This window comes from Pseudorca crassidens, chromosome 7 (assembly GCF_039906515.1).
Source record: "Pseudorca crassidens isolate mPseCra1 chromosome 7, mPseCra1.hap1, whole genome shotgun sequence".
NCBI lineage: Eukaryota > Metazoa > Chordata > Mammalia > Artiodactyla > Delphinidae > Pseudorca > Pseudorca crassidens.
In genome coordinates this window covers 42,231,951-42,255,075 of record NC_090302.1, presented here as the reverse complement: position 1 = coordinate 42,255,075, position 23,125 = coordinate 42,231,951, and the positions used below count along the sequence as shown (strand labels likewise).

Sequence of the window (23,125 nt, the reverse complement as noted above, 5' to 3'; positions counted from 1 at the left end):
TTTAAAAAAAATTGCTATCTATGCCAAGAACTTCATCACAGCATTATTCTGAAAATGGAACATATATACACTAATATGTATAAAATAGATAACTAATTAGAACCTGCTATATAAAAAAATAAAATTCAAAGAAAAGAAAAGAAAATGGCAACACTGGGAGAAAGCTAAATGCCAAAAAAAAAAAAGCAAGCAAATTAATATATCTCCTCTAACAGAATATTATATAATTCCAAATATTAAGCTTATATAACCACATAGAAAATGCTTACAACATAATGTTAAATTGTACAGTATGATTACATCCATGCAAGAAACATAAAAAGAAAGCAGACTAGAAAGGAATAAACAAAAAAATCACGTTTCTTAGATCGGTACATCCTGGATAAACTTATGGATACATTTTCAAACATTTTTTTTCCTATGTTGTCTAAAAAACTGCATTATTCATAAAATTACAAAATCACTGAAAAATAAAACAAAAAATAATATTATTAACATGGGCTGTCATTTCAAAGGCCATGAAAACAATATAATGTATTTCTTAACAATGTAAGAAAACTCTTAAGTGGAAGAAAATAAACACTTCTTGACTCAAGCTTTGTCTATTCAGTACAACAGTCTGTCTCATTACTACACTTTTTAAACTATTTTAGAAAGCAACCATACCATCAGAGGATACATATCTCAAGTGTTCTTCTTTATTTGATTCCAAAAAGAGAATAAAAAACAATCTAAGTTCAGGCAGTAGCATACTGCTTGAAGATATATAATACAAAGAAAGAATATTTTTAACAAGACAAATCATCGTGTGACCTTGTGATTCAGTACTAGGGATGCACAATGCATTAATGAATTCTGGGAAGGATACATTGTAATTGAGTAGCAATTCACAGACAGACCCTAGGGATTTAGAAAAACCCTAGACAAGAATCCCTCTTCCCATAATAAGCATGGTCTGGAGCGGAAAGGCCTACAGAAAATGTGTTTCTCAAAGGACCTATCTGGTGACTCTGATGAAAATATATTAGGAGTCAAGATTTCCCTAAAGAAATATTAATGAAGTCATGATTTCCGCCATTAAAATGGAATCCTTTGTCAAGAATTGTATGGATGGGGAAATACAAATTATTTTTCTTAAACTGATGAAGCAACATACAGGTATCTTCTCCAAGCAGAAGATGGGAAACTTATGGGACTCCTCATTACAAGAGTTGACATCTGCCCCAAATTTTTTAGTCATTTCTAATATGCTTCAGATAACATCTTAGATGGTGACCCAACACGTAACAGGAGATACCAGGATGTTCGGAGGACATCCCATTCATTAGTCCTTGAACCCATCAAGGCCCTTCCATCTCTAGAATCCATGTCTGGTCCAAGTTTGGCTCCAAGAGGAGCCATTCATTAGTCCTTGAACCCATCATTAGTCCTTGAACCCATCAAGGCCCTTCCATCTCTAGAATCCATGTCTGGTCCAAGTTTGGCTCCAAGAGGAGCCAGTACTATGGTAATTCATTAGTTCCTAATACACCAGGAAGTGACTGGTAATAAAAATAGAGGCTGATTTCAAGTATCTTTTGTTTCAGCACTCATTAGCTCTGCTCTCAAATTATTCAAAATTATTCAAAGTATTCAAAATATATTTGCCTACATTTTGAATCAAGAAGTCCTCTTAATTCTATCATGGACAAATGAAGCCCATTTGAATGCTGGTCGTAAATAGGCTTTAGGGACCTTGAATAATCTGCTCCGGGGACCTCGAATGTTATAGCCCAGAATGTGAACAGCTCCTAAGAGAACACAACCAACACACAGGTGCATTTTTCAGCTAAAAATTACAAACAACTTCTATATTACATGGCTCCACCTGAGTAAGAATCCCCTTGGCAAGAATATCTCATGATACCATTTATCTACTCACTGGCTCGGGCAACTGAGAAGGCACTCTACTGTAGGAGAAGCATGCCACATAAAAGGAGATTTCCTGGGCAAGAGACATCCTAATAACCCATCACCAGATTAGCAGAGTTCTCAATACAGTAATAGATGCATTTCTATCACCTTAAACAGCTAACGGGGTGGAGGGGGGGGGACACCTGGAAGAGCATGGTTGTAAATTTTCTTTTTAAAGTGTGAATGGTTTTCCTCAGGACACAGCTTGCCTTGAGCTCTGTGCTTTAGGCTATCTAACCACCTCTGGGAGGACCCATAGAGTGCATGCAACAAAAACGCCTCCCATAAAACCCAGTCTTCTACACATGCTCACCTCCCAACCCAGCATCTGGGAGAGGAAGGGCACGGTAGATGTGACAACGATGAAGAACCGGGTTGGGCAGTGGAGCTGCCAAGAGGAAGCTGCATTGGCTGGGCTCTTCCTGATCAATGCGGCCAAGTCAACGCACAGCACAGGGCACCTCTCCTCTGCTCTCCTTCCTTCCCTCCAGAGCTTAGGGAACACACGGTGCACCACCCCTACAAGGAGCAACACGCTGTGCCCTGCCAAGCCCCTCAAGATCCCCCATCACCCTCTGTCACCTGCAACTGTTCTCCTTTTCCCCTGCACCTGTCCAACTCCAAATCTGAAATCAAGGTAAGCCAGCCTGGAGCTGATAAGATAATGAGAAGGCCATGGGCCAGAAGGAAAGTAGGGGTCAAGGAACGCCAAACGCCTGCCTGGCACTTCCAGTGGAACTGGGCTCTGTAACAATGTTTCTCCAGAGCCAGGATGAAAGTCTAGCTGTTCCTTCTGTGGTCATAGAGCCCTTTCTCCAGAATGCAGACAAGGGACACAGGAAGCTGCTTTCTTAAAATTTCTCCGACCATGGTCATGACAACTAAGGGCCGTTCCTAGGTCACAGCAATTTATATGTATATATTATAAATGTTTTTTAGAACAATCAAGTATGAAAACTCCTTACTTCATATTATGAATGTGTCCACCCTTAATCTGTTCTTCTGGTTTCAGTTAAAACCCTGGGACTTCCCTGGTGGCGCAGTGGTTAAGAATCCGCTTGCCAATGCAGGGGACATGGGTTCGATCCCTGGTCCAGGAAGATCCCACATGTCACGGAGCAACTAAGCCCGTGAGCCACAACGACAGAGCCCACGTGCCTGGAGCCCATGCTCCGCAGCAAGAGAAGCCACCGCAATGAGAAGCCCACGCACCGCAACAAAGAGTAGCCCCCGCTCGCCGCAACTAGAGAAAGCCCGCGCGCAGCAACGAAGACCCAACGCAGCCAATAAATTAATTAATTAATTTAAAAAGTTAAAGCCCCAAGGGAAAAAAAATGAGCATAGTAATGGAAGAAGAAATGGACACAAGTGGTCCATCTAAGGGTTAATTCCAAATCTTTCCTGGAAGGCCATGGAAAAGGGACGGACTGGCTCCAAATACAAAGCAGCCCCCAAAGTGCTCCACCAAGGTGTGTGAGGCACTCGCCGTGCCCAGGCTCAAAGGGCCAACCTGCTCTCCCTGAAAAGGGCAGAAATGCGCTTGAGCAGCTTGCAGGCTAGTGAAAAGCACTGCTTAAGGCCCAATGAAGAAGAATAAGAAGGAGGAGGGGTGAGTCAAAGGCAGCTGCCTGAGGGAGACTAAGAACACACACCCAGGCCTGCGCAGGGCAGCTGAGGAACACTGCGCCTCGTAGGCTCCACCTCCGTGTCTCCTAGGATGTCGTCCTTCCCGCAGGAAGCAAGAGACCCACGCTGATATGACAGGAGGCTTCTGATACCATTCCCCCGCGAAGGCAGTGAGACTATCAGCCGCGTGCCGGGCGGCAGGCGGGGCGGCTCTGGGCACACTTGCTCACGCTCCTCAGGGCTCTCGCCCCTCAGGGCTCTCGCCCCGCGCTCTCCGAGCCGCCTGCCTGCGGGGGAAAGAGCGGAGAGCGAGGGCGGCCAGGAGGAGCCCACCAGACCTGGCCGAGCCCCCCAACGTAGCCCATCACTCCTGGAGAGGCTGAGGCTCAGGCCCCTTGTCCAGGGCTGACAGCGGCTGGAAACTGGCTGAGATGGCAACGTTGCAGAGGAAGTTTCAAAGTTCAGACAGCCCTTTAGATTTGGTCCAGTCTCTTCATTCTACGGGTTTCTATAGAAATAGTAAAGGAACAAAGGAGCGAAACACCCGTGGGTTAGTCGCAGGAGGCAGGGCAGGAGTACCCGACTGCCTTTCCGTTACAGGCTTTAGAAAAGATACTCACAGCTACACCAACATGCAGAGCCACAGGAGTATGTCCCAGCCTGCTCAAACTCTCACACAGCCAGTGTGCCGTTGTTTTTGCATGATCTACTGATTTCCAAAAATATATCACAAGAGTTAGAGAGAAAAGAGACTTAAACTCTTAACAAGTACCCTGCCATTCTTTTAAGGGCAAACCAGGAACAAGAATTAAAGTCATCCTGTATTATTAGAACAAGTCACAGGAAATGGGTCAGCTCTTTAGGACAAGAAGAAAATTGCATTTGCCATCTGCGGAAAGAACCTGTAATATAATGAAGGAGTTCTGAAAGGTGCAGTTCCTAAAATATCAATTCTCGTGGCAAGAACGTATCATTGTGTCTTTACCTTAAAAAATAAACTAACCAAAGAACCCTCTCAGACTGACTGGGTATAAAGCAAGCAAAAGCTGCTGCTAATGCCACCCTCCCTGACTATCTGGGATAGAAACACAATTAGAAAGAGATGCTTTAAAGCTCTCAAGTTAAGTGGGGTGAGGATGTTCAAATCATCAAATGAGGAAGATGCGCTATTGCCCAACACAGGCGCACAGCACCTTCTCCCTTTCTAGTACACGCACTGCATCCTATTTTGAAACCCAGTGCCCTGTGATAGATTACCCAGCACAGGCTCGCTAGCTTTCTGCCGGTAACCATGCACCAATCTCAAGTCCCCATCCTCTGGAAAAGGAGAATTTTACATTTTGTTTGATTACAATGTATTCTGTTTTGCAGACCAGGGTGTTACTATAGAAAGTTAATCACCTCCTCAAAGCACATTCTCAAGTGTCTTTCTTTTAATGCATTCAAGCACCCAACTTCCCCTCTCACCAGCTCACCACCACATGATGTTTGAAAGAAGAACCAACTTGGAAGTTCCCTAAATCTTAAAGAAATGCACACACCAGAGAATCTAAGGAACCCCTCCTAGCATTTGGTTAAGGAAGCTGTGAGAGAGAATAAACGGGTGGGTAGGATTCCACAGAAGGGTCTTTTTTTGCGGGGTGGGGGACCTGCAGCAAAAAGCTGGAAGACTGAACAACGGGTGGATGAGACACTGGAGCGTTTCTCTCTAGAAACCACTGGTCAGCTGCAGTCACCAGGAAATAGGTGGAAAACGCCACCCGTCACCCCACAGCCTCTTCCCCAAATGGAAATGTAAAAAACAAACACTAAAACTGAAAAAGATGAAAAAAGTTTTTAAAATGTAAAAAAAGAAGCAAAAGAAAAATTCTACTTCGATTTTTTTACTAAGTGATGGTGATTTTAAAAGGGGGGGGGGGCAAATTCTGGAAAGAGGCAATTAATTCATGATTTCAGTTCTCCAAAGGGAAAAAACATGAGGCCATCTCTCAGAAATACGAACATGTTTCTAAACATCACTATTCACTTCCTGTAATAGAGCCAAAAAGTCTCACTCTAGCTGTTTTTCTTTAATTTGTGGATCAATTATTGCTCCCTTCTGTGAAACTGCAGAAATACCGTGGCATTACTAACATTCTGGTTCCCGACTGCACCACAATCCATCACACACTTCCCTGAAACAGCTATTTGCTTCCAAAGCAGTCAAACTGCTCACAATCTAAGATTAATCCTGTAATAAAGGTGTGTAGAATTGTCAAATTTCAAAGGACTTGTGTAACAGTTTTCCATTCAAACTGCTGGATAAACTGCTATTGGCTTTTTAACCCGAAACAATTATGAGAAAGTTCAACTGAATCATTCCCCTGAGACAATGAATGAGAAGCAGGCATGGAGACAAAGACGACCTCGCCTTTAAAACAGAATTTCTTTAACTGTGCCCCAAGTGGCCCACAAAATGACAAAGAGGCGTGGTAAATGGAGAACAAATCAATGATACCCATTAGAAGAAAGCAAGACATTTAAATTCACTCCCTTCAACTGCTCTTTCTTCTGGGAACCCAGCTGCCCACCCTGCCCCCGCGATGCCTCCTACACCCACAAGTCCCCAGTTACTGAGTCCCCAGTTACAACAGAATGATTGTAAACTGAGCAAGACAAGGTGCTTCGCTGAGCTACAAAGAAACAACGGCCACTATCTTTGCCCTCATGGAGCTTCCACTTTAGTTAGAAACATAGGGCAAGTGGTCATTAACAGTTTCTCATAGTTAAAGGCAAAAAACGATATGCTTGCTCCAAGGAAATAATATATATCACTCAGGAGTTCAAGTTCTCAAGACCGTCTGCTCTCCCCAGTTGTGTAATCCCCGGAAAGCGTCTAGAATGGCCTTCAGATTATTTTGTCTTTTTCTTTGTATTAAGAGCCAATAGAAAAGCCAAAACCAGGAAGGATAATACTCAGAAGGACATGTCAGGCTGAGGGCATCAACTGTAAAACAACCAGAACTGTGAAAAGTGCTTGTAGTCTTTCCTGCTGGCAAATGAGAAACAGTGAGTGTCTCACGTACATTATTTTACACAGAGTAGGTGCTTAATATTTGTTCATTTGATCAGCATTCTATATACAACTGTTCTTTCTTATGGTATGTCTGGTAAAAAATTTAGAGGAAATATTTATTTTCCAAAAACTGGCAAGTGTTTGCTGAATAAATGAATTTGAAATATCTTGATAACTTTATTTTTAAATAATACTAATTTTGTTCTTAAAATTGAAACATGAGGCTCTTAACAAAATATTCTGCACTGATTTCAGAAATTATGGCTAGGTATAAAGGTCAACCCCAGAAGCTACTTAGCAAATTCAGTCTTTGGTTCTCAACACTGCAATATGGATGTTTATTTTGTTTGTAATAAAGTCCAGATTCATGACCACCTAGGATTTATGAACTCATTTGCGACAGCATGTTTAGGTCCTTTTTTTCCTTTTTACTACATGTTAGATGAGAAATCAGACAGGTTTTTTACATATCAGTAAGGTAACAAATCATAGGTGATTGTTGAACAACTTCCTATAATTTTATTAGTAACAGCTGTTCACATAAAATAGAGTTTGGGTCTGAGAATAGCTCTTTCTTTAATGTTACTCCATTCGGCAGAACAAGAGAAAACATTCACTGTTTACTGTAGTCAGTTATTGCCACAGATTTAATTACCAACAATCACACATTTTACCTTCTACTGCTATTTCACACTTCCCTAGGATTAATTCTGCAGAGATCTTAACATTGCTTAAAAGTTTCCCTTTGAAAAAAAATGTCACTACCCTCCCCTTCAACCAGAAAATTAGACTTTAAATTTGCTGCTACAAATACTTGTATTTCCCTCAACCCAAACGAGAGAGAGTCTGGAGAAAACACATTCTTTCCACCTTCTCAGTGAGAAAGCAATCCTAACCTTCTTAAAATGGCTTCTCTCTCTTGCAAGATGTACCCTTTGAGGTCCCTATTTTTCCTCTACAACACCCAATCCACAGTTCCATTAATACCAAAAGAACTAATAACCTAAAAGAAAAACTAATATGAATGCTGGAATCAAAATCATCCTTGGCAAATCTCGTTCATTTCTTTTCAAGTGTAAGTTTGCCTGGATCATGAAGAAAAATGTGTTCTTTTCTGCTAAGTTTAGCATAGCACGCAGCCTCACAACTGCAGAAGCTGTTTCAGGTCCTTAAAAATTCATCTGTAATAAAAATCATAACTATATTTAATAGGCATCTCTGAAAATTGAACATAAGCCATCTCTTATAAGGTACAGCTAGGTTGTTTGATTTTTTTTAATGAAAAAGAGGCTATAAAATTTATCTGTAATAAACAAAATGGCCACTAAATTATTCTTCTGGTTCTCTTTCCTAAGCCTACCTAAAAATATGTGAACAGATACATACGGGATCACTTCACTGTTCAGTAGGGTTTTAATTTGCGCCCAAAATTCCCATAAGAAGAAACAATACGTAAGTACAAGTACGAGATTGACAGTTATATGGCAGATCTAGACAATGAATCTACGTGGTTCAATGCAAAAATCTTACTCTGAACGCCTTGTTATATAGTCAGAGCTACAGTTTTGGTTTTTATGAGGGATGCTGCCACTTCACTCTTCAGATACAAACTATAAGTACTTTGTTTCCAAAAAAATAAAATGAAGAAAAAAAGGAAACACATCCAAACAAATCCTGACATTTAGAAACATTCAACACTTGCAAAGCTAAAAAAGTAGCAGAAAGAAAACCAGCTGGTCTTAAAGCAGCCTCATAAACACTGTATTATGGTATTTCCAGGGAGCTTCTGTTATTAGGGCTGCTCAGAAGGAAGCTTTCCTTCTGCGGCTCTGAGGAGCCATCCTAGAGAGCCACTAACCTCTAGGTTAATTCGGGCATCAACATTCTCATCCTTCCCCTAGCAACTCTACAGAGGGGTAACGGGGTGGGTGCTTTTACCGAGACCTGCATGCATGAGCTCTCCACACAGTCTAACTCTGTCAGAGCACTTCCAGCCTTCCAGGTGTCTTCTGCTCTGTAACTGTTCAGTTTTCAGTACAAATGTACATCGCTCAAATTAAAAACGTTCTTTCTGCAATTCTTAAAATTTAATCGTTGCGGTTCTCCTCATGTAACTATATATAGGTAAATTGTAAAAATCTGTTCGCTCACCACCTGTACTCTAGAGAATTTAAAAATTCACTCTGTTGAGTGTATCATGGGGAAAAGTATATGGCAAAAAAGATGAGAGGGTTAAACTAGCTTCTATACAAAAAAAATAATCAAGACATGGTATGGTTTCTTTTTTTTTTCCTGTAAACTTTCATATTTTAAGTGTGACTGTTATCATTCCCAAATGCACCCAGCACAGAACTGTAATACATGGTTCAATATGTGATGTAACATCTTACATTAACACTTCCTATCCTGGAATGCATTTGTATTTAATTGGCTCAAAGAGTTACATATAATTTTTTTAAAAGATCATGATTTTCTCTGCCACAGAATAAAAACATTACATTTCCCCATGTCTCTATAATGTCTTCATTGCTTTATGGTCCCAATTTCTATTAGGAGGGTTACAAATAAGTTTACTTACTCAACAAATACTTATTGAGACCATTCTATGAATTAGAGATTGTGCCAGAAGCTGGGATTTAATAGTGAACAATATAGAATCAGTCCTCAGTCCCTACTCTCCGAAGCTTCCAGTCTAGAATAGAAAGAAAATCTCCAATCACATATGTAATTCAGTTAGAAGAGGAAGAACATATATTCTTTCATCTAAAACGGGCCTAAACTTTGCCTCTTCAATAGGTGGAATCCAATCAATAAAAAAAGGTTTGCTAAATTTTTCTATCAGATGACTAAGATCTGAAGAGTAAAGATTTCTAAAACATGTAAAGTAAGAACAGGTTAATGGGGGGAAAAAATGTGTCTTCAAGGAACTGAAAATTTCAACATGAATATCCTTGACTGGAAGCAGGCATTCAAGGCCACTTGTTTTATACAGACTTAAAGACACATTATATTAAATAGTGTGACCTATGTACCACCAAATAATTAGTTAATATTTGTAAGTATTAATTAAAGGAAACAATGTGCATTACATCTAGGAAGTATATAAAAACTTAAAATATTCTCTTTGCATATCTATGTAGAAAACAAACAGTTTTCTTCGAGGTGTCTAAGAAAATAAACACTATATAAATGAATTTAGAAAATGAATAAAGAAAACAAGAATTCAGAATTTAATATGCTATTTTATGGTAGTAGGTTTCTGGGTTCGTTTTTTAAAAACAATAAATATCAAAATGTATAAGTACTGTAGAATTTGGAACATATCGGCATAATTGCTGGATAGGTATCAAGGCAGCCCAAATTTTACTGCCATACTTTCATCTAGGCAGGTAACCACTATTTTCTCTTTCTAATTTCTCCGTAGTATAAAATTAACTAATTAATTTTATATTTTGCAAGGGGCCCCTGCCAAATAAATCCATTAAAATGGTGTCACACGTTGAACTACAATTTACTTTGAAAATAATTTTACACTGAATTGCATTTAAATATAAGGGTGATTCCTCAATTTAAATAAAGTAGTTAAAAATACTGGTAAACCTTTTGATGGGCATCATTTACATGAATGAACACTGAGTGCAAAGCAGCATCAAAGCAGCACATCATCAGGCACTGCTCAGAAGGAAACCCTCCCCAATACCTTCCCTGGTTCAAATCAACCATCACTTCTCTCCGGGACTCAAAAATTACAAGCACACACACAAATCTACAATTAGTATATGGCACTGACTATATAAATCGTGTAGGTACTGCAGTAGTTATGTTACAAAAGCAACATACCTAGAACATGAAGCTGTAGCAAATCTTACATGATGTCTAGGGATTGAGTTTCTAACAAAAAGTTGTATAGTTTTAAAATGCTAATAAATGTAGATGTTAAACTGATGTCATATTTTTCTACCACTTCTAATAGGCCATACTTAGGGCCTGGGGTGGGGCTGTATTTAATCCTACTCGAAAATCTAATAAGAAGGGGAGAAAAAAAGTTCTCCACACCACCATTTTAGCAGTAAACTGTTTTAATTTTTTTCCTCATAAAATTATCTCCCAGTTCATTTTTTAAAGCAAAATATGTTTGTTTGTTTGTTTGTTTAAAAAAGCACAATATGTTACTTAAGTCCAGTCTGTAATTAAGTGTCCATCTACGGGCATTTCTCCCAAAGTCCTCCTCCTAGACATTCAAACCTAGGCCCTCAGACAGACAAATCCCCTGAGCTCTAACTAACAGCTGCTAGGAACCCAGAGCTGCCACATTTCAGGCAATGGGGTTGGCCTGAGAGACCTCAAATGCCCTATTCACAGCTAAACAGAAACAAATAAAGACTGTACACAGGGCAAAAGAAAACAAAAAAAATCCTTAAGTCTCTCTAAAACACACGCTTTTCCCCTTAATCATGCATTAAACTCCATACATTTCTCTTGCCCCCTCTATTTTCTTCTCAATCTTGAGAATTCAGAAAGCATTCAACTACACCTTTTCAGCCATTAGAAGTAGCTCAAAATGAGAACAAAAAATAAAAAATAAAAAGATCTTCTTTTTCCAATTGCAGTTTTCCCCTTCCCTGGCTTCATTCCCTGAAGTCCACCCCTCTTATCCAGGGTTTGCCTTCTGTTCTTTATAAACATGTGCACATTTACCTAATCTGGTTTCAAAATGAAGACATTAAGCAGGGCATGTGAGTTAACCATTTGTAACTATTTGTAATCACTGGATTTTGTTCCTTCTTGTAAATGACCCAGTACATAAGCAGTTCAGTCCCAAAGGCAATTGGTTCCTCGAACCAGGAGATGGAAAGTTCAAGATAAGAAAGAAAATGCATGCTTCTCAAATCAGAATTGACAATATTTTCTTCCAGCAATGTCTGAGAAGTCTATTCATCATACACGCAAATATCCAGAACACGAGTGCAGACATTTTTCAGGCCTGTTACTGCAAAGCTGTTTGTTCTTCCTACCACAATAGCTCAGAGTTATGTCGCGCTGGCCTGAACGTTGATTCTGAACATTCTCTCAGAGATAATAATCAATAAAATTCCTAGTTCAGAAATGGCATTTTCTTGCTAACTTAATGTTAAGACAGAATGTTGGGTTATTTTGTAGAGATTAAAGGGAAATTTTTGCTGTTCACTTCCCGTTTTCCTTCTAGCCCAGATTCCAAAGATATTAAAATGCTGTCCGCTTTAAACAAAAGGTTTCTATTTGCTTCCATGAGAGTAATTGAGGCTGTACTGGTAACTATTGTGAATTCAGGCCTACATCTGGGTTGCCTCATTAAACAAAAGATACCCATCGCTGTCAACAACCATACAGCACAACCCTCCCATATTCCTCATCTTTATCTGGAAGGAATGGTGGAGAAACACGCCTGTCACCATTAAGAAACTCTTCTGGGTCCCTCCTTTTGGTGGTCTGGTGGTTAGAGAACAGCACTCGTGTGACACATTTGGGCTTGCCTCCCCGCCCGGCGAATACACAAGCCCGCTTTCTTCGGAGAGCCAACCACTCGGCTCCCTCCTCATCGCTCCTCGGAGAACCCAGTCGCGAGTCAGCCCACCGTTCTACCATTCGCTCCCGACCCCGGAAAGCACTGATAATGGATGCACACAGGCCACCCCACCGGACGCCATCCCCCAACGTGGCTCCGCTCGCCACCCTCGGGCCACACATACGCACAGCTCCCCACTCCACCACCCCACGGGGCGCCGCGGCCACGACACTGGAAGTTCAACCCCCCTGCCCACCTTCCCACCCCCGCGCCTCTCCCCGAAGCAATGTGTCATTGAGCAAATTGCAGAAGGACCGCAGACAAATGCGCACCCCCGAGTGCACAGCCCTTAGGGATACCGAAAGGCATAAGCCGAGGCCCTGAGCAGAGCAACCCCGACCCCTCTACGCGCGCGCGCGTCTCTGTGTACGCGCGCGCGCGCCCAAGAGGGTGCGGGTAGGGGCCGGGGACGCGCCCGGGGAGGGCAGGGGCGAGCCGCGGGCGGCCGGGGGCCGGGGCCACGGTCCCGGGGGGCTGAGGGTGGTGGGTAGGGGGCGCAGGTCCGGCGGGAGGGCCCGCGGCGGCCGGCTCCGGCTGTACTCACCGAGCAGCAGCAGCTTGAGCTCCCGGCGGGCGTCCCGCTTGTCCCTGCGGAGCTGCCGCTCAATCTCGTCGTTGATCCGCCGGGCTTCCTTAGCCTCCTCGCTCAGGCAGCACGCCATGATGGACTCCAGAGTCATTCTTCCAAAGTGCCTCCGCTGCAGCCCCGCCGGCACCCCCTGCTCACACGCGCGCACACACACCCTCCCGCCCTCGCTCCCCCGAGGCAGCGGTGGCCGCCGAGCCCCCGCCGCCCGGGCGCGCGTCCGGGATGAGCTCGGGGAACCGCCGCGGGGGCCGCGGCCAGGGCAGGGGCCACTAGGTGGGCCGGGGGTGCGGCGGGAGCTGGCGGCCCGAGCCGCCGGGAGGAGCGAGGCGGATGCGGGAGGCGGCCGCGGGCGCTGGCTCGGGGGGCGCACTGGGGAAGGCCGCCGCGCCCGGCCTCGCTCAGACGCCCGCGCCTCCTTCCCCGGGAACGGGCGGCCCGCCTCGCCCCCCGCGCCGCCGCCGCCGCCGCCGCGGCTCCCCTAAGCCGTGCGCCCGGCGGCGAGAGCACATCCACCGGGGCGTCCCCGCAGCGAGCGACCGCCGACGGCTCCCTGCGCCCGGCGCGCTCGCTCCTCTCCGCCGCCTGACAACGGCTCCCGGGCGCCCTCGGCCCTGCCCGCGCCCACCGCCCGGCTCGCGCGCAAACCCGACTCGCCGGCCCGCCCGCCCGGCCGCCGCGCGCTCCTTCGCCTCCGCCTCCGCCTCCGCCGGACGCCCACCCCCGGCCCGGATTGCCTGCCGCGGAGCGGCTGCTCAGTGCTCGCCCTCCCCCTCGCCACACACACACATTTTCTTCTTTCTCTGAACTGGAGCACAGATCCGGGAGGGAGGCGGCGGCGGCGGCGGCAGAAGGAGGAGGAGGAGGAGGGAGGGGATGGGCGTGGGAGGAGGGGAGCGGGAGGCGGAGCCGCCGGCCCCTCCTGAAAGGTTTTCCTGGGCTCGCAGCCGCCGCGGCGCGCCTCCAAGTGCGGCTCTCACCTCGCTAGCGCAGCTCCCGCTCCCGCGCCCTAGGTCTGGCCCACCGGCTCAGCGGTCACGGCCACCCCCGGCAGCGGGCGGGGCCGGGTCGCTGAGGCGCAGCCGGGGCCGCCGCCAACCTGCAGCTGCCGGTTGGCCGCCCGGGCGTGGTAAAGCGGGAATATGGCGGCCTCCGCCCGCCAGCTGCCCACTGGCCCCGGAACGCGGCCGCGGCTCCTCCGAAAAGGCGGGGATCTCGGCCCAGTAAGCCCCCAGCACTGGCCGGCGCCGTGAACACCCTGTCCGGCTCCCCCGAAGACGGCCTCGGCGCTCCCGCCCCCGGCTCCGGGGCAGCGCGGATCAGCTCCGCCGGGCGGCTCTTGCCCAGTTCGGTGTTCTTTCCCGTTCCTATTTCTAAAACGCCATTTGGTTAGAAAGTATCTCGCGTCACCTCTGACCCCAGTTCTGTCGTAGCAAATAAGATACACTCAATCGTGCAGTGTGACTGAAGAGAAGGAACTGTCACTGTCTCGCGGAGGGAGGACGAGGGAGATTTAACAGGAGAAACTGGCCACAAAGTAACTGGAGATAGAAATCTAAATCCTGAGCAGAAAAATGAAGCGGCCCAGTTTCCAAGAGTCTCCTGATAGCTTCCAACTTTTCATGCCATTGAAGTTGTTTTTGTTTTGTTTTTGTACAAGCTCTCCTCTTGTTTTTGAGAAAGGCACACGATGTTTAACAGACAAGTAATCGACTTTACCATTCTAGACCGAGATGGAATTATGACTTCTGGGAAAATGCAAAGTAATGTGAAATAAAAGAAATGGAAAGAATAAAAGAGGAAAATGGGAAAACCAGGATCGCTCCAGCAAAATGCCATTCTAGTATTTTGTTTTTCCACTTTCGATTGAGGCAGTTTACTTTAAATGTTGTCTGCTTATTTTGTTGTAACATGTGTCTGATAAATGGCCAGAAGAACTCCTTGCTCGTTCAAGTTTTATTTTATCTAATAGCTACAAGAGGTGAAACTCATACTGCTTTCTGCCTTAATGGAGGCTCAGGTCTTCAGAGTAAATTGTATCTTAAGAAGGGAATCCCTTTTTCACATTTTATGTTTTCTCTGAGATGTCTCTAGTGCAACCTCCTGATCCAGAATGTAAAGTGAGGGCATGACTCTACTATTGTTATAGGTCAAGAATGCACATAGGATTCCTGGATGATGGGTGTGCGACTGCCTTCTTTCATTTGCCATTACTTCCACCCCTTGACACACACACACACACACACACACACACACACACACACACCACGACTTAGATCAAACAAGTCATCCAGACATAAGATCTATATTTTAGGCTCCCCTTTTAAAAGGATATTTGGCCTAGAAAATGCAGTTATCCCTTAGTTGAATCCAAGGATGCAGAACCTGTGGATAAGGAGGGCCAACTGTAATTAAATTTCACCTTGGCCAGGAAAGCAGAAAGGACAAACTTCACCCCCTTTATGTGAACGCTGTGAAATCAAAATTTAAAATTAAGTGACTAATGAAGTTAAAGACTGAAATTCAATATGCCAAAATTTTAAATGGCTTCAAGGGAAAAACTTAATTATAAGTTTGCATCCTCTCAAATATGTCTATACATGAATTGCAGAGAGATACAAAACATCAGAAAAATAACAGAACGCTTCAAATAAGTGTCTGGTTTCCTTGCCACGGATCCTCTGAGATTTTTGAAAATGTCTCCCAAACTATGCTATTAAGCTATCAGGTACTCCATTTTGACTGAATTGACCTAATATATTTATTTTTATTTTTATTTTTATTTATATATTTGTCTGTACTGGGTCTTAGTTGCGGCACACAGCATCTTTAGTTGCAGCATGTGAACTCTTAGTTGCGGCATGTGGGATCTAGTTCCCTGACCAGGGATCAAACCAGGCCCCCTGCATTAGGAGCGTGGAGTCTTAGCCACTGGACCACCAGAAAAGTCCCTGACCTACTTTTTGATGAAAGGAATTAAATTCTTTCAACACATTGTAGAACAAGAAAAGTCTGTTTTGTCACCCCTATATGCCTAGCATCAGGGACACTCCTTGGCACTTGGTAGATATTTGAATGGATTAGACAAATCAGTAGGAGGATGTTCCTTCAAGTATTGGGAAGAAATCAGGATGTAAGGAAAACCAACACTCTACAGCGATAAAGTCATATATGAGCGTCAATACGGAAACAGGAAAATTTCAAGTCTGAGCCCAGATCTACTCAGAAACCTTTGCATATGTATCTGGAAAGCATTTGCCAAGAAAATATTCATACAACCCAAGTCAAACGAACAAAATCCATGTAGAAACTACTGAAGTTGTTGACAATGTTCTAGAAGCAAATATGCTAAATATTCAACTAAACATGGATCATGTTACAAAGTCCCAGTTCATTAAATCAACAAACTTATTCATTGCCTACCATATGTAAACAACTAAGGTGAAAATGCAAGAAGAGAGATACTAAGATGAATAAAATATGGTCGGTCCTTGCCCTCAATAGGCTTAACGTCTTAGGGCTCTGAACAGCTATAATAAAAGAAAATGAAATCAATTTGTATTAAAGTTGGGATACAAGTAAAATATAAAGGTATAAAAAGGAAGGAATCATTCATTCTGTTCAGGAGAACTGAAGACTTCACAGGAAAGGGGACATTTGGAATGAATAGGTTTTCGATAAATATGTATCTACACCACTTAAGAGGAAATCAGCAATTTCAAATCACCCCCAGACAGTGAGATGATAAACCATTTCGAGAATTCAAGGGCAATTACTAGATAACTGAAAAGCAAACCACAAAACCTTAGGAGCAGTGAACACCAGAGGAAAATGGAAAGACTATCACCTCTTCTGTGACATCCTACCTCCACTGTCATGTCATCCTGTCCTTTGGGTACTGGCAAAGAAAAACAGTCAAAGGCATAGTTCAGTCTCCAGGAGTGATCCTAGGGTCAAAGAGTGTAAAGGTCACAGCCACACTCTTGTAAAAGATGCTTGGGGGGAAGGAAAAGCCTGCACTTCTCTTGTTCCCAGAGTCACTTAGCATGGCTGCTTCACACCATGCACTGCACCACTATAATACCACTGTAATTGTCTATTTCTCCTTCTCTCTCTCTCTCTCTCTCTCTCTCTCTCTCTCTCTTTCCTGAGATGAGGAGCTGCTTGAGAGCAGGGACCTTGTCTTTCATAACTGTTTTCAGTGCACCCAAAAGAGTGCCTAGCCTAGAATGGATAGTAAGTGATGAATAAACACAAGAATACAAAACCTACATCAACAACAAACACACTCGCAGACTGCCTGTTCCAGGCAGTGCACTATGCCAGATGGCTGAGGCATACAAAGCCCTTAAAGGTTTAATAATCTATTTGGGCAGGCAGTCTGCATGCATAAAACAACAATGTGAAATGAGAAGCACTGGCTGCTAAGCTACAGTATAGAGAATGAATTGCTAGAGGAGTTTGGAAGAAGGAGCAGTTAGTCAAGCCACCATGCAAAGCAACCTGAAGGAGTATGGGTAGGCACACAATGGTCACCTGAAAGATCAATTAGAAGTCAGCCTAAAACATTGCAGATCCTACAAGAGCTGGGAAAGAGCTGCTCTGGGCAGAGGTTGCTGGCACAGCAGGCTGGCCAAGGAACAAAGTGGCCTTGGTTTTGAGGAAGGCAGGCAAGCAGGCCCTGGGAGACTCAGAGAGCTATAAATGGCACCACCTAGAGGACATTTCTCAAATCAGCAGAAATATTATGATTTTTTGATGAAATAAAGAGGGTTTATCATGTTGAAGATGAAAAACATGAAAAAAAGAATACTTTCTTCTGAAAGAGAAGATACCCACACTGCAAAGCCACCAAACAGATATTGTAGATGAAGCAGAATACCTCAGTGACATCTTTCCATTACCACCTTTAGTAATGCATACAAGTAATCCTCTGCCTCTAATCAAATGTACCTATTTTGTGCTTATCCAAGGTTAGCATTATCACAGGCGGCATTGTACCTCACAATGTGAAGACCATCAAAGTTCCACTGCACTGGAAGGCTCTACAAGACGGGCCATATGGGAGCCATTTTTAAGCTGAGTAGACCATGTTGCAGCCAGAAAAGAATAAGCAAATGAATTAATGTGTACTAAAATCAGATAGTAAGGTATCAGATCACCGAAAATCATGATCAAAATCCTTTTTGCACCCAAATGGTCAACAATGACTTAGCTAGTATAGGAGCTTCCTTCCTGCCCCAGAGTTACTACAAGTTGGAGCCATCTGTTCCCCAAGACTCCCTGGCTATGCTGGACTCTCCTGCCTAAGACCAAGGCTGCAAACTCGGTGGTCTCTGAGCTGCAGAAGGGTTGCTTTAGACTCAACGGTGCTAATGCAAAAACTGAATTAGCTGTCAGAACTTAAACATCAAATGATTCACACAGAAATCTGGATTTTAGTTCCTGGTCAAGATCTGGCAATTCCACGCCCATATTCCCAGCTGGCAACGTTTTCCACCACCTGCTTTACTCCTCATTGCTGTAAAACCTAAACCAGTTTAAATGCCACATTATAGGAACATGCTGTACCTGTGGGTATCTCAGGAGGGCCCTGGAAGGCAGTTAGCAGGGTGAGGATTGGGTTTTAGAATTAATCAGGTAGTTGACGGAGGCAATTGATTTCCTTCCCATTCTTTGTTACCATGTTTTTAAATCAAATAATCATCTATCCCATTACACTCATCTCCCTTTGATGATTTCTTATGCAAACCTCAATAATGACGCAGATCTTTGTCTATTTTGTTCACTCCTGAACCCAGCACCTAGAACAGGGCCTGGGATGTAGTATCAATAGATTCTTAATAAACATTTGTTGAATGAATGAAAAAGAGACCCTCCAGTCAAAGAGGCCACATATTGGCCCCGTGGCAGTCTGCCGATTTTTCCTTAGCCAGATGGTGCCCACCAAAGCTTGGCTCCCTCTGTAAAACATTCCTTGGCCCTGTGCTTCAAAATCTTGCCTCAAATGGGTTCGCCAAGGAAAATTAGCCACACTAGGGTATCAAGAAAGCTGAAGATGAAACATTGTTGTTCAAACCCAGATGGAAACATGTATTAATTCCATGTAAATCAATTTTATAGGAAAGTTGATATTCCTATCACAAATTCATTTCCAGTCATGAGCATGTTATATATTGGAGATCATGACACAATATATAGTCAAAGTTGTTAATTACTCAATGTGTGATAAATTAATGAAACACAGTACACGTTGATGAAAAATACATAATTAAAGTATCTGTTGTGCTGCCTTCTCAGTAATTGAAATGGTCTTAATCATAACCTTTCAATTAGTTACTATCCTTGTAAATTAGTTACTATCCTTGTAAATTTAGTTACTATCAATTAGTTACTATCCTTGTAAATTTTTCAATCTGCCATTCTGAATTTTACCAAGATGTTGGGAAGCTAATGGCTTTTCAGTCTTAAATAGGAATATAAAATATCTCTTCCAGACCACAAAATTAGATATAAAGGTATCTCTCTTGTTCATTTTTCCTTTCTTTTTCTATCTCTTAAGCCTACCAGAATCTATTTGAGCTACAAAAATTTCCAAAGGCCTCTTCCAAATTTGTCAGTGTACTTCCATCTTTCCATCCTTATACAAATTCCCTTTTTGTGGGTCTGCGTGGTCAAATTTTTTAAAATTATAGTTGATTTACAATGTCGTCTTAGTTTTAGGTATACAGCAAAGTGATTCAGATATATATATATTCTTTTTCAGATTATAGATTTTCCATTATAGGTTATTAATATTACAAGATATTAAATATAGTTCCCTGTGCTATACAGTAGGTCCTTGTGTATCTATTTCATATATAGTACTGTGTATCTGTTAATCTCAGACTCCTAATTTATCCCTCCCCACCCTTTCCCCTTTGGTAACCATAGGTTTGTCTTCTATGTCTGTGAGTCTATTTCTGTTTTGTAAATAAGTTCATTTGTATCATTTTTTTAGATTCCACATATAAGTGATATCATATGTTATTTGTCTTTCTCTATCTGACTCACTTCACTTACTAAGTAATCCCTAGGTCCATCCATGTTGCTGCAAATGGCATTATTTCATTCTTTTTTATGGCTAATATTCCATTGTGTGTGTGTTTATATATATATATATATATATGCTATGAAGTTTGGGGTGCATGTATCTTTTTGAATTAAAGTTTTCTCTGGATATATGCCCAGAAGTGGGATTGCAGTAACATCCATACTGTTTTCCATAGTGGCTGCACAAATTTACATTCCCACCAAAAGTGTAGGAGGGTTCCCTTTTCTCTGCACTCTCTCCAGCATTTGGTATTTGTAGACTTTTTAAATGATGGCCATTCTGACTGGTGTGAGGTGATACCTCACTGTAGTTCTGATTTGCATTTCTCTAATAATTAGTGATGTTGAGCATCTTTTCATGTGCCTGTTGGCCATCTGTATGTTTTCTTTGGAGAAATGTCTATTTAGGTCTTCTGCCCATTTTTCCACTGGCTTGTGGTTTTTTTTGTTGTTATCGAATTGTAGGAGCTGTCTGTATATTTTGGAAATTAATCTCCTGTTTGTCTCATCACTTGCAAACATTTTCTCCCAGTCCATAGGATGTCTTTTTGTTTTGTTTATGGTTTCCTTTGCTGTGCAAAAGCTTATAAGTTTGATTAGGCCCCACTGGCCTTATACAAATTCTTAAGAGCTGATTTGGGTTAAGTACTTTCAACTGTATGGAATGGGACCTAGGATAGAGTGAAGTGAGGAGATTTTGTTCGCTGGAGGCTCCAATATGGCTTGGCAGAGAACTACTGGTGATCCTCCCTTTATTAAAAAAAAAAATTTTTTAATGTAGAATCTTTTTTTTTAATTTAAAGTACTTATTAATATGTTTATTTTAAATTTTTATAATTTGTCTTCATGGATTTTTGTATTAATTTTTTAAAATATTGACTTAAGTATTATGTATCTTGATTGCTGAGGTTTTTGGTGCTGTCTTAAATTTTGCACCCAAGACAAATGCCTCACTTACCTTACCCTATCCTGGCCCTGGTATGGAAGTTATACATGAATTGGCATACAAGTGGAGAATTTGTCACTCCAGGGAAGGAGTGAGCTGTGGAAGATTATCTATTCTTTACAACTTAAAAATATCCATGATTTCTGCCTGTGGAATTGGAACAAAAAAACTGGGTTGAAAAGCCACTGATTGTCCAAATGGAAGAAGTAGAAGCTTCCACAGCCTCCACTAAAACACATGGTATCAGGAAAATCAAATACCCCAAAATGATGAGAAAATGCAGAAAATATCATATATTTTAGGTTCACTATTTGGCTTACATTAAAAAGTGAAGATTGTAGAATGAGAGCTAAGAAGCCATGTGATCTAGGGAGTTTCTTTTAAATCCAGGAATCATGTCTTAAAAATAAAGCATACTGGAGAGCCCATCTATAAATCTATAAATAAGCCAATCCACTCATGGGGGGTGGAGGGCGTGTGACATGGAACGCCCACACTTCTTCCTCTTTCCTCTTCCCTCAGGCCATTTTCAAAACCTCTGAGCTAATCCAACTGGCACATTTTACAACAGGGTCATACCTAGAGGGTCTATAAATTGATCCAGGTTCTCCAGCCCGGAAGTGGCAAAGCAGAAGTAGTACTTGGGTTTTCTCACTCTCAGTTTTCTATTCCCTATGCCCCCTTTCTTAAGACTGAAGGAGTCTTGGAGGAAGTTGTATTTGGCCTCCAGCTTTCCTGGTCTCAGAATTTGTCATCTTTTGGGGACGAGTCTATGGTCATTTAGTCTTTTACCTATTCTCAGGAAGCCTATAACCTACTGATAATAAATCACAGCTCCCTTCCAGGAGTATTTGCATTTTCAGCGAGATCAAACCTCCAGTTTTAAGTGTGGTTCTGACCCTTGGCTACACATTAGAATCACCTGGGGAGACTTTAAATAATACTGGATGCTGGATTCTCACCCCGAATATTTGGATTTAATTGGTCTGGGGTGGGGCTTGGTATATTTTTAGTATTTTTTAATGCCCCCAAGTATTCCGTTGTGCAGGCAAGATTGAGAACAACTGAGTTATAGTAACAAAACTAATTACATATGTGCAGGCCTCAGCCAGTAGGTGGATAATGCAGCCATAATTACCTAGTGGAGATGGGAAGTAAGGCCAGTCCTGCCTAACACAGAAGCAGTACTAAGCTCAGCGCTCACATCACCAGATCCAAGCAAGCCCCTCGTCCACCGTCTCGTTAGACCTTTAGACCTTTTTAAAAAAATTTATTTATTTAGGCCGCACTGCGTGGCTTGCGGGATCTTAGTTCCCCCACCAGTGATCGAACCCATGCCCCTGCAGTGGAAGTGCAGAGTTCTAACCATTGGAGCACCAGGGAATTCCCTTTAGAAATTTTAAAATTTCCTTTTCCCCCTCAATTATATTCTTAAAATCTTTATCAATGTTGATTGTCCTGGGGGGTAGGCGGTGAGGGAGGCTCAGAAAATACAGAAAAACACATAGAAGAAAATTAATATTATCTATAATCCTACCACCCAAAGATAACCCTTGTCTACGTTTTTTTTGTTTGGTTTTGAGTCTTTTCTATTCAGGTGGATAGACATGAAATTATTTGCAAGTTAAAATCATAGTGGACAAACTATGTATTTATTTTTTAATTTGTATAGTCATATGGAAAAGTGCTCAAATAGAACAAAATTTTACACAAGAAGTGAATCTCCCCTCCTACTGCCAACCCACCTCTCACCTCCTCAGAGGCAGCCAGTGTTACTAGTTCTGTGGCAGACTTCCAGAAATATCTATAGCTATATCTTCTAGTTACAAAAATGCTTGCATACTGTACAACCTCTTCTGTAATTTGCTTTTCCTACAATACCTCTCAGAGATAGGTCCATGGCCTGCACTTTTCTTTTTGACACTGCATAGTTTTCCAGTGCAGATTCCCCACAATTTCTTAACCAGTACATTACTGGTGAGTATTTGTTTCCAGTGTTGTGCTATTTTTCTAATAAATATTTATGTATTTAGTTATTTGCTCTTCCCCTGAATTTTTTTCATTTATTAAATGTGCTTCAAAAATTATGCTAATGGCTACTGGGTATTCCATTGTGTGAATTTATAATAATCCTTTCAAATAACACTGAACTGTTAGACATCTATGCTGTTTCCAGTTCTTTATCATTATGAATGATGATGCAGTGAACAATCCTTGTATATAAATCTTTGTATCTCCATGTCCCTAGAGTAAATGAAACAG

At 42.4% G+C, this 23,125-nt stretch overlaps 1 protein-coding gene across 1 annotated transcript in view; it reads right to left on the bottom strand.

Moving 5' to 3' along the window:
- GNAQ (G protein subunit alpha q) overlaps positions 1 to 13,274 on the bottom strand; it is a 288,945-nt gene extending 275,671 nt beyond the window's left edge. Inside the window, exon 1 of the mRNA XM_067744118.1 lies at positions 12,784 to 13,274. Coding sequence (XP_067600219.1) covers positions 12,784 to 12,919 — 136 coding nt within the window. The 5' untranslated portion in view covers positions 12,920 to 13,274. The remainder of the gene's footprint in view (positions 1 to 12,783) is intronic.
- Between the last annotated feature and the right edge of the window lie 9,851 nt (positions 13,275 to 23,125).